The sequence below is a fragment of the Calypte anna genome, chromosome Z (assembly GCF_003957555.1).
Source record: "Calypte anna isolate BGI_N300 chromosome Z, bCalAnn1_v1.p, whole genome shotgun sequence".
Taxonomy (NCBI): Eukaryota; Metazoa; Chordata; class Aves; order Apodiformes; family Trochilidae; genus Calypte; species Calypte anna.
Window position 1 is genome coordinate 33,373,651 of NC_044274.1, and position 11,878 is coordinate 33,385,528.

Sequence of the window (11,878 nt, forward strand, 5' to 3'; positions counted from 1 at the left end):
CAACTGAGAGAAACTGGAAGACAATAGAAGACAACAGTATGCCTTATATATAACACTTGAGGTATGATTTAAAGTTTTGAGAATCCTGAAACTGGAAAGTATAAGCAATGACTTCATTTTATGATATTATTTTTAAATATCTTTTTTTGGTCACTGTTTAAAACTAGTGTTACACATAATCTGTTCTGCTGACAAAATGATTCTGCCAGTAGCACTGGGTGTGCCTCATTTAATCACGACTACATATAGTAGTACCTGCCTGTATGCTTAGCAAGTGAGACATTATGTTTTTAAGAGTAGCTTAAAAATACTTAGTTTCATGCCAGCAATCTTCGCTGTTAAGACATTTTAAAATGCTAAATGACAAGAAATATTTAACTGCATTTTTGTTATTTTCCAGTTCCCTTGCTGACCTTTTTGAAATCTGGTTTTTGGTTACTTGTTTTGGAGAATGGATTGATACTGCAGCAGAGCAACTACTGAAGGCTGCTGTAGACCAAAAGGCTTTGCTGTGGCTGCTGGCATTTTACTACTGTCCTCAGAATGAAAATCAACAAAGAACTCAAACAATGGTGGGTAATGTAGTGATACTAAGCAGCAGTAAGCAGTCAATAGTCCATTTATATCATATTGCTATAAAACAAATAGTGCAGATCAGAGAAATGAAAGATCTACACTGGAGAAGGTATTGCATCTCCTTGTCATTGTGTTGCTGTGGAGAACTTGAAAAATAAGTTTTGTGGATTTTGTTCATAACAATTAGAAAACATTTTTCCCTTTTTTAAAACATATCACATATATTAGCACCTTCTTATCTTTCTATAACTTGAGTGCTTTTAATCAGGAGTAAAGCAGCTCTAGGAATGCTAATTTTTAGATCACTGTGTGGCATCCCTCTGTTATGGCATCTTCTGAGAAGGAAATACAAGAGAAATCAAAAGAGCAATTGGAACAGTAAAGATACTTGTCAGACAGAGTCGTGAATCCTAACTTTGCCTATCCTGGTTTCTCTTACATACCTGTTCTGATTTTGGGGATTGTAACAAGTCTGTTATGTTCCCACATGCCCAGGTTTCTGACAGAAGGGAGCGGTGTTCTAATCTCATGCAATGAACTTCATGAGTAGTCCTGTGTGTCTGTGTATGCCTGCAAATGGAAAGCCCTTAGTTAAGACCTTCTATACAAGGTTGAACTAGCCCTCCAAAAGCCTACAAAGCCCAGATTCAAAATCTGGCTGCAGCATCTCTAGTTATCATTAATTTGAAAACTGATTCTGGTTGATTTCAAAATGCAGCTCAGTACACCATGCTAGAAAAATATCATGGCTTTGTTTCATGGCTTTGTTTTATATCTAATGGACTACGTATGACTGTGTTGTATAATATTTTATTGCCTTCTGTTCACTTTCTGCAACCCAGGTGGCACTACAAATGCAAAGTCACATCCCAATCACTTTTAAATTTTTTTCTTCTTTCATTTCTTAGAGTCTAGGAGCAGAGTTGGGATGTTAGCTAAGCAAAGTTACATTAGAGTTGTAGTGGAGTAAAGAAAGCAGTGGGGGTTTTAGAATTCAGTTTTGGAAAGAAGGCAGTACCCAACCAATAAACACGAGTGACTGAAACTGAAAGACTATAGGTGCAGATCCATATATCAAACATTGTTCAAACTTGAGTGCCATAGAATGAAATCACATTGTCCCATATATAAAATAATCTGCCTGTGTGTCTTCTGTTCTCAGCGTTTGTTACTCTGCTATAACATGTCAAATTTAAGTGAGAAAAAACCTTTTTGACTGACAGCCCATGCAGTTGCTCATCTGTTCCCAGAGCTCCAGTACTTCAGTTCACTATGATTCTTTTCTTTAGTTCAAGTAAAACTCTTTTTTTTACCCACAGCTCAGGCTACTTTAGAAGCATTTCCACAGTTCAAGCAAAGTTTCTGCTTTTGGTTAGATACTTGCTTTTTCTTTTGAATTTGTCCTTTGGCAGGTTAGCTTTCAGCTCTGTCAAATGGAAGGGTTTCTACCTTAACCTCTCTACCTTTCTCACAGTAAAGAATTTAGATGAGAAAGGAACTTCTGGGAGATACCAAGCTGGAGGGATTTTCATTCAGCATATTTTTGTATGGAAAGACATGTATTGATGATTTAAGATTTTGTCTCCCTGCTACTCACTTTAGGTATCAGCAAGAGTGGAAAACATAGACTTAGATTGATTTGAAGAGGAAAAACCGATAATTTTGCTATTGACTAGACTTCACTCCAATGTGCAGGACTCAATGTTCTTTTCAATAGTTATTAATTTGTTGGACTCCTTCCATACCTTTAGAATTATAAATGCTGGAGAAACAAAACATGAAGGCTGGCCATAGTAAATTGGGCACTAACAATGAGCCTCCTGAGGTATGTGAGCTGACAGAACAGATCCTGCTGCTATCAGTCTCCACTCTCTGGCACATGGGATGGAGGCACAGCAAGAATAGGATACACACAGGGATAAAGAATCTTGCAGAATTCTAGTTACTGTTCTTTGGGTTCTGGGACCATTTTTTGCCTCAAATGTAATTGTGGACATAATTCAAGAATAGCAGCTTTTTCAGGTTATTTTATGTGGCATTGTTGGGCATAGAGGAGAAAAGCAAGGTCAGGCAAATGAGTGATACAGATTGTACTAATGAACATAATTGAGAAATGGGTGGGTCTCCTTTTCCTTTGGGTCTGCAGTGGCATATTTTTCTATTGTTCCTGCACTTACTCACTTAGGGTTTTTTCTATGTGTTTGTTTAGTTTATTTTTAGTATAGTGAACAGAATTATTGTTAGGATATTTTGCAGTCATTGCTTATAGTTCTTTTTCCATTGTTTAGGTGCCAAAATCTTCTGTTTTCTACTCCCAGTAAAAATTAGTTTTTATTGGCTAGTGCAAAAGGTAGAAACGCAAGTTGCAAACAACACAGGAAGAAGGAAAAAACTGCATTCTTATCAGAACATTTTATCAGCTGAGGTCAGATTGCAAGGGGATTTAATTGATTTCTAGCAGCACCACCGAAATGAGCCCTTGAGGAGTGTCTGTTCTTTTTCCCACAATGCAAAAATCTGACCATGTTCTGCTGAGGAACTTTCTCCATTTCCTTTTATTATTAAAAATTTTCAAATCCTGGCTTGGTGCCCTGCCTGGTTAATTTGCAAGACCAAAAAAAGGTAAAAAAAAATCTCTTCTGTCCACTCCTGTCTTTGTGAATCACTATAAAAGAAATGTGTACAGCCCTTCCTTCCCTGTTCTCCCTGCCGCTTAAATTCAAGTTCTTTTCATGTTTGGGTAGTTTCCACCAAGGATTCAGTTTCCTGTTAGTGAATAAATCCAAAGGAAAAGTACCCTAGGTATGACCTTTGCACCCTTTCAAACTGTTTCCTACAGGTAGAAGCTCAAGCAGTCTATAGTCATCTAATGATGCTCTTCAATTGTGAAGTCCTTTCTGTTAAAGACCTGGAGGCTGCTGTACACAGTGTAACCAATATAGAGCAGTGCTGTAACCCACATCTTATAACACATCTTCTTACCAACTTTTTGCTCTTTTCTTCTGGTGGACATACGATTGCCCAGGCATTTATTTACCATGTAAGTATTTCTTCTTTTTTTCATTGTAAGTAAAACATTTATTTATGTATTTATTTACTTACTATTTTGGATTTAAGTTCCTACCTCTTAATAAACAGAAAATTAAAGAAAACCATAACTACAGCAACTATACTTTATTACCAACATATCTATTTCACCTACAGTCAAAATATTTTCCCTCTTGACAAGATCACAATGAAAAGACTGCTACCCTGATTATGCAGCTGCAGAAATAGTTTGAGTAGTAACTTAAAGTATGCCTTCTGTACATTTACACCTGGCATAGATAGCATTTTGCAATTCCCAGTTATAAATCACTCCCTTAATTATGGAGCTGCTGCAGAGATAATGGAACAGTCTCTGTAAAACAGGTAGTCATTAAACATTAGCATTAATGAGGAAGAGCAAAGCCAGCTAGGAAAACGGTGTGATAAGTAAGAAAAACAAACAAACAAAAAAAGAATGAAGACCTGATAGAATATCACATGGCATGTGAAAAAAGCAGAAGGGGAGGAAAGTAAAATGTTGAAAGTGTGCTACAGGATCAAGCTGCTGTTGATGAGACCCCTGACATACACTGATGCAAACAGTAAAATGTTTTTGCATCTCTCAAGCTAAATACTTGAGTACTAAATACTAAATACTGAGTATGATATTAGGAGTTTATTCATCTCTAACTATGAAACCATGCTGTTTTAAGAAGTGCAAACCTCCTGTGAAGGCAGACCTAGGGCTAGTGTGTGGTCTTTGCATTTCAGAGCTTCTTCCTTTCAACAGCAATGTGTTCTTTTATTATCTCCAATTTTATGACACAGGGAACTGGAAACCTGTCTTAGTTTATTCCTTCTGGCCTTAGCTTATTCCTTCTGGCAGACCAAATAGACATAACATTTTTCAACATAAGAAGAGCCAAGAGCACTCTAGCATGTGTTTCCTTACAAAACTTTTTATACTTTATATATTTTTTTCACTTAAATTTGAGAGAACATTAGAAATCTCAAAATTGCTCAGTTCCGCTAAGATGTATGAAAAGAAGCACTTTGGGCAGAAGTTGCTTTTGAATTCAGTGTGAGGGACAGAACTGTGGTTTTATTACAGGCATTAGTGGAGGATTCTTAGCACTTTCCAACATAGTTACATTATTTCCTATCTTCTCTGTTTGCCTTCAGATTATTGAAGCAACTGGTACAAACAAAGAAGTTAGTAGTCTTCTTATCCGTACAGCATACAGAATTAACCGTAATGGAGAAGAAAACCAAAGGACTGTGAAGCTGCTGAATGAACTTCTTCAAAAAGTAACTCTGAAAAATTAGATTTTTTTAATGCTATCTATTTGTCAAGACAATAAATCAGATCCTTATCCAGGTGTCAGACTTTAATTAAGTCTTGCATTGCAGGTTACCCAGGGTAGAAAAACACCTACTTAAGGATATCCCTCAAATTTGTATTCCGTTGTATATTTATGCAAATAAACTTTTGTTTTAAAATATTAACCTTTTAGAACATAAGAGTAAATATTGAAGATGGTTGAAAATTTTGTTATGAGTACCTGCTTTGTCAAGAGACCTATGTGATTTAAAGCAGTTCACTCATCTCCTCGTTAGTTATCTGGCTGAGGACGAGCTTTCCTTCCAAACTGCACATTTTTTTTTTAGCAAATTGTACCCAATTGCTTGGTTGGTAGTTCTATAATTCTGGTTTTGTGAAAGTAATGATGGTCTCAAGTGAGAATGATTCATGGTTAGTGCACTCTATGTTCTCAGGAAATCAACAGTCTTTCTTGGACTCTTTAGTTCTTTTTGAAAATATTTCCAAAATAAAACTCCTCCTAGATTTGCTAAATGACTTATTTCAACTGCAGATTTCACAGGACAGTTTTCTCTGCAAAGTACAATGCCAGGAGTACTATGCCAATATGTCAACAGATTATGCAGGTGGAAGGTTGCTTGCATCATAGCCGATTTTCAGTGTGCCATGACTGATGCTGTTCTTCATTCATTTAAGAAATTTTCATTCAGACAAAATGGGGCAAGCACAACATAGGCATAAGGAGACTGTCCAGTGTGAGGGCCAAATTTCCTGAAGGTAGCATATGTTTGCTACTCATCTGCTTCCTTTTTACATCCAGACATCTGGTTCCTTCTTTTGTTTAGGTTATTTGTCTCCTGCAAAGACCATGGACAGCAAGAAATGGCTTACTGTTTTATTGTTAGGAAACTACTTGTCCCAAGAATTCTTGTGAACACATTTCTAACTTAAGTAGAAAAATAAGCATGAAGAATAGTAATAACAGAGGATCTTATCTGTTCCATAGTGTGTTCTCATATATTACCTAGCTTTAATGTCAACGCTACCTAAGTTCAAATGTGCTACTTTGAATACTATCCTTGCATATAAAATCAGAGGCATGTATCTTAATTTGAGAGTTCTTTGTGAATGTAGCATTTGTTTTTGAGCAAGAGAAATGAATAAACATGTACATAGTGTCCCTTGGCTGTAAGAAGTAGAAGGGTGTTTTCTGTACTGCTGTTGACTGATTACTTACAATTTTGTTCCCAGTGAGTCATACCAGACCAAATTACAGAATTTACATGTTCCTTCAGTCAGTTTGTTAATCTTTGTGATATTTTACTCTGGCATATGAAGAAATACGTAAATACATAAAATATATCTGTGAAGAAAGGTGGTTTTTTTTTTCTTTTCTTGAATTAAAAATATTTCTGAGTGAAAAATCAGAAAGAGATATGTTGCAATTTTTTTGTTGCTGTTAGGAACACATATTGAAAAAAGCAAAATCAAGAAACCTGATTTTCTATTCCCTGAAAATTATACCTGAAATGCATGGGATTAAACTAAATAATTTATTGATCAGAAACTGAGGTATTAGTCTAGTGAAAACATATGTGGAGGGCTCTACCTAGAATAATAATATAATATTAACTTGTAATGGTAGCTGAAGATACAGATTTCCCACCTGTATTGTAATTCCCTATAGAGACTACTAGTAAGTGTTAAAGTGTTTTTAATCCTGTGATTGTGCTGCATTTCCTTATCAGCTTGAGAAGTCTGTGAAAAGAGAGACAAAACCCAGTATCAGATTCCACTGAAGAGGAAAGAAGCCTTGAAATTTGCTACGGAATTAATCCTTAAGTCAGAAATGTTTGTGAATTCAGGCACTGTATGTGAGTTTCTAGGCAGGATCATTACCACCTTTTCTAGAGACATGATGAAAATATAGAAGTTGTCTCCATAGTTCACTATATTTCTCCTTCAAATATACAGCAAAAGCTTCTTTTGTGCTTCAGATTTCCTTTCTTTTTCGTTTGCTTCTTTGCTTAAATACAAGTGACTGGTGCTGAGCAATATACTCTACAGCATGCTTTTAGGGCCAGACTGAACTGCTGTAGTTACTTGCTCTGGCCTGCTTGACCTTGGCCATAAAAGGATGCTGAGGAAATGTCAAGGCCAATTTTAGCAATGAAGTTATAATATCCATTTTAGAAAGATAACTCTGGATAGAAAGGTTTCAGATGATAGTTGTTGACTTTTTCATCATTATCAATTTCATGATCTTGATTTCTTTTCAACAGTTCTGCTTCCACTTTCTGAATTAGCAGGGCAAGCTCTCAGATGCAGTTACTTTTCAGGCAGAAGTACTGCCTTCTCTTTCTCTTTCTCCTCTCTCTCACCCTTCTATTCAGGATCCAAGGAGATGCAGGTAAGGGTTTTAAGAAGAATGTGAAACAATCAATCAAAACCAAGTGGGTTTTGCTAGGCTAAGTTAAAAGTGGAAGTCATCCAGCATACCTGTCAGGGAAGAGGAAGATATGTGTCAACCCCTGTATGTCCTGTATGTGTGTGACTCCAGCTCTGCTTCCAGGCAGATTTTAATAGCACGAATTGCAATATGTTGATAACTGTTAATTCATGCCTGCAAAGTCAGTTCAGTTGTATTAGTATTCACTTTGTTCTGCCTATCTGTTCCGCCTTTCCAGCAGCTCGCATGCTGACCTTATGTCCTCTTTCACCTCTTCTCTGTGAATAAGCAGGCTGTACAAATGGAATATCCAGTCCCTCTATTTTATTTAATTTTATTTTTAAGATGGAACACCCCAAAGTTATGCAAACAGAATGAAGTTGGAGCACTTGCATATTAAAATCACATGTGAGCTAAGTATGTCCTTTCTACTGAAATCCTTCACATATATACTTCTGACCACATAGCAGTCTCCAAGTTAGCTGCCCTGATTTCTTCAGACTTGACAAAATGCAGTGTAACAAAATATTTAAAGAAGAAGAGAGTCTGGCATTATATCCAGGCTGTCTCTTCTGCTTCAAAAATCACCATTTGAACAGCCCAGTAATGGGTTAATGACATCATGCCAAGATAATCTGGTTGGTGGCAAAACAAATACCAATGACTCATGAATTTAATAAATGTCCCCAAATGCGTTTCAGCAGAGAGGCCCAGTGCTGAGACACCACTGCCAGCACGGCCAGAGGAAAAACCTGAACCAAAGGTTGCAGTGATGTCCAGCCTGCTGCTCAGAGGCATGAGAGAGGAGAGCAGAGCTGGTACCTCTGCAATGGGGGTGGTGAGCAAAACAAGCTTTTGCATAGAATACTGTGGGCACTACTGTTGCTGGGGTGCTGTACTAAATCTAAGCCATGTTCTGCTGAAAATTGATTTTGTTTTCAGATATATAATTTATCATGGAAAAGCAAATCTTTACACAGCTGCAATTTCTGCATGCATTTACATAGCAAAAATCTGTACTTCTGGTAGCTACAAACAACAGCAGTCAGGAGGAACAGTTTGCAGGAACTACTCCCTCAGTTTTACTCACAGTAAACAGACAATTGCAGTTTATTTCCCCAAGCCCTGTGCAACTGTCTCAATTCCTTTATGTGCTGGCATATTTCTCCAGCATAAAATATCCTGCTAGCAAGGCAAGTTTTAATTTTTCCAATATGTTGTGTCAACAGAAATGAGGACATATACATGCACTTCAGTATTTACATGCGCCTGAACTCAATATCCTTTTGGTGAAATTCTAGATGAATCAGGCTCTTCTTTTTCGTTGCTTCCTTGTCCTTTCTTGTAGTTAATTCTAATTTTTAGCTACTACTCTGGGCATAAAGGGTTGGAGCCAAGAAGACAAACACGTGTCTGTTAAGATCCTTGTCCGCTACAGAGGAACTCAAACCCAACTTGGGGAATATTCAAAATGGTAGCACAAAGGTAGATATTCTATAGTTTTAACAGACCACAAAATATGTTAACTAACTTTTTAGGTATTAAGAATTAGTGTCCTGGAATAATATTTGCACTGACTTAGAGTAAGGTTCTGTGCTCAGTGTGTGATATATGTAAACTAGTAATCTTACTGTGGAAGTGTATTATTATGTTGAGTGCTTTGCTCTGAGAAAATATCATTAAGTTAGTTACCGATGCAAAATTTGGTAATTTATGTACAACTATGAATTGACAATCCTGACTTTTAAATCATGTGCATGGAAAGAGAGACCTGTAAAGGCATGGAAATTCCTGCCTCTTGGGGCACAAATGCTGGGACAGCATTGCTGTGCAGCAGGAGAAGCTTTGGCAAGTGACTCCCTGTGTCCCTGCAGGGATGCAGAACTCACCACCACACCCCTGTGACACCGGAGCCTGGTGGTGACCCAGTCCTGAATGGTGTAGATTTTCCAGATATTTCCAATATGGTTTCCCCTTGGAAAGACTCAACCCAAAACCAGAAAAGCCCTTGCAATGTAGTGGCACACAGTAACTTGGTTGCTCGTGTTCATTCTTACAAAAGTGCCACAGTTTCCTCCTGCATATGCAGAGAAGCCTACACTTGGAATCTCTTAAGAAACCAGCTGAAGTTTTCTGCAATAGAAATACCAGTTCCCAAAGACTTTAATCAGATGTGGAGATGATGAACTGTCTGCCTGGAGTACTCAGCATGACACATTACCAGGAGCTAACTATGTAGAACTTGTTTGGTTTTGTAATAGTCTTTTTTGTAGTGCTTTTTATGTGCCAGAAATTATTATAGACTCCTTACGCCTTGAGTGCAGCACGTTTCCTCAAGCTGCCCACTTGCTCAGGCTCCATTTCTGGCTGCTGTTTCCAGGCTAAACCATTTCCCCTTCCCTCTTATGTGCAGGGAATGGGCAACAGGGTACAGCTAATTCCCTTCTAAGGGAGAAAGTGCAGAGCCAGCAGCAGCTGCAAACACCTTCCAGCAAAGCTGAAGACAGAAAACAAAGTGGAGGAGCTGCTGTCAACAAAATGGTATGTTTTAGTCCATGTTTGTAGCAGAAAGCATATGGTCTGGAATGCAGTGCCCCTGAGGGGGCAAAGGACTGGCCTAGGTCACAGGTTATAGTCCACCTTTATTCTGAACAAGTGACTCACTAAGTGGCACAGGAAAATGGCTGATGATCCTTGCCTAACTATAAGTTTTAGATTAAGCTAAATTTTATCGTATGTTTTTAAATTGAAATCTATGTCCAGAAAATAATCAGTGAGATCCTAACCAGCTGCTGGTTTAATGAAATAAGCGGGAAACAGTCCAGTCTTCTGCACCAGGATTTTTCATGCTAGAACTACCGCAGTGTTTGGAAAGGACTGAATTATGGATGGCAGGAATAAAACCAAAAAAACGACAGCAAACCATGCTTTATTTTATTCATAGGCTGCTGACTATGAAACAGAAGTAGAATGCAACCCAAGCGAGGCAAGGACACACCCATGTGGATGCCAGTGCTTCTGTGTTAGCCTTGAAGTCTTCATTTTCTGGTCCAAATGGAGATTTTAATGTTGTAGCATTTCTGCCACTTTTCCCAGATGCCTCACTTTAGCTAAGAGAAAAAATACTATTAATGGTTAATTCCACTGGATTCTACTGTGTTGACAGACAATTCTAGATAGAAGTATTATTTGATGAAACATCACTTGCAGTATGGATTTTAGTTACAGTAAATTTGGAGATTGATTTTTTTCATTGTTTGCTTTTATTAACTGTAATTAGAATCTCAGGATTTCCTCTCAGGAAATTAGTATGGAAACACTTTGGGAGAATTTTCAGTAAAATAAAAGCCATTGTTTGTTTGTTTGTTTGTTTTGGGTTTTTTTTTGGTTTTTTCTGCTAAGCTTTCACCAGGGCTTACAAAAAACTTAAATAATTAAGTGAAAATTTGTGTGTTTCACTCCCAGAGGTTTTTTTACATGCTTATGTCACGTTAATGTAGCTACTACATAATACATGTAGGAGCCTCCTGTTCACTCTTGTGCAATAACTTTTTGAAGCCACCTTTAGCTTCCTTCTTCATCTGGAGCCTCACCCTGTTCGCCATAGGGATACATGGATAAGGAAAAGGGGTCAGGGCTGCCACTTACTCACTTTTTTGCATTTTTCATTTTTTAGGTTATTTGATGTTAGTTTTTTTGTTATGTTGTGAAGGAACAAAAAACTAGTTCAAGTTGTTCAAGTTTATACTCATATTAACACTACTGAGACAGACGGTAACAGCTGTAGCAAGGAAAACAGACTTCTGCTGTGCTCAGTGTTAAAAAAAAAAAAAGTAAGGAAAGTAGATTGTTTTGAAAGAAAAACAAGCTGTGGCATTTGCAAGTGTGTATGTCCTACCTGCCATCTAGTTTTTAACAGTACTGGCTATGAACAGGCTTACAACATATTTAATTTCTGTCTGTCTTGTGCAAGAGCCTTATCCAGCTCTGGGTTGTTGCCCTCACACAACAGAAAAGGCAAAAAGCAAGCTGGTTTCCTTTGCTGGCCTTGGCAGAAAAACCTGTGAAATAAAGCGTAACTCTTTTATGGATGGGTTCCCCTAATAACTACATCTGCGAGCATAATGCATATCTGAGGGAGTTTTGGGGCAATTTCTTAACTCTTACTGCATCTGAAGGAAGTTGGTGAGTGTCCCATAATCCAGGTATTGACATTGTGTGCCTGGAAATATGGAGGTCAGAAAATGTAGTGAGGTAAAGAGAAACTGTACTCTTTGGACTGAAGTCACTGTTGAGGTAGGCTTTTAATTCTGAGCACAAGGATTTTAAAAAGAGTTAAGAATGACCCACCCTCTGCGGTGGGTGGTGGAGAACCACCTGAAACTCCTTAGTGGCTGAAACTCCTTAGTTAATGGATAGTATCAAGAAAACTTACATGTGGTTATTACTTTTTTCTTAAGTTTGTAAACTTCAGTTGAACCACGATGCAATGGAGAGACTGCACG

At 37.7% G+C, this 11,878-nt stretch overlaps 1 protein-coding gene across 1 annotated transcript in view; it reads left to right on the forward strand.

Annotated features, from left to right (window-relative positions):
- FANCC (FA complementation group C) overlaps positions 1–4,929 on the forward strand; it is a 65,965-nt gene extending 61,036 nt beyond the window's left edge. The window contains exons 13-15 of the mRNA XM_008505886.2: positions 401–572; positions 3,416–3,616; positions 4,786–4,929. Coding sequence (XP_008504108.1) covers positions 401–572; positions 3,416–3,616; positions 4,786–4,929 — 517 coding nt within the window. The remainder of the gene's footprint in view (positions 1–400; positions 573–3,415; positions 3,617–4,785) is intronic.
- Positions 4,930–11,878: the final 6,949 nt, after the last annotated feature.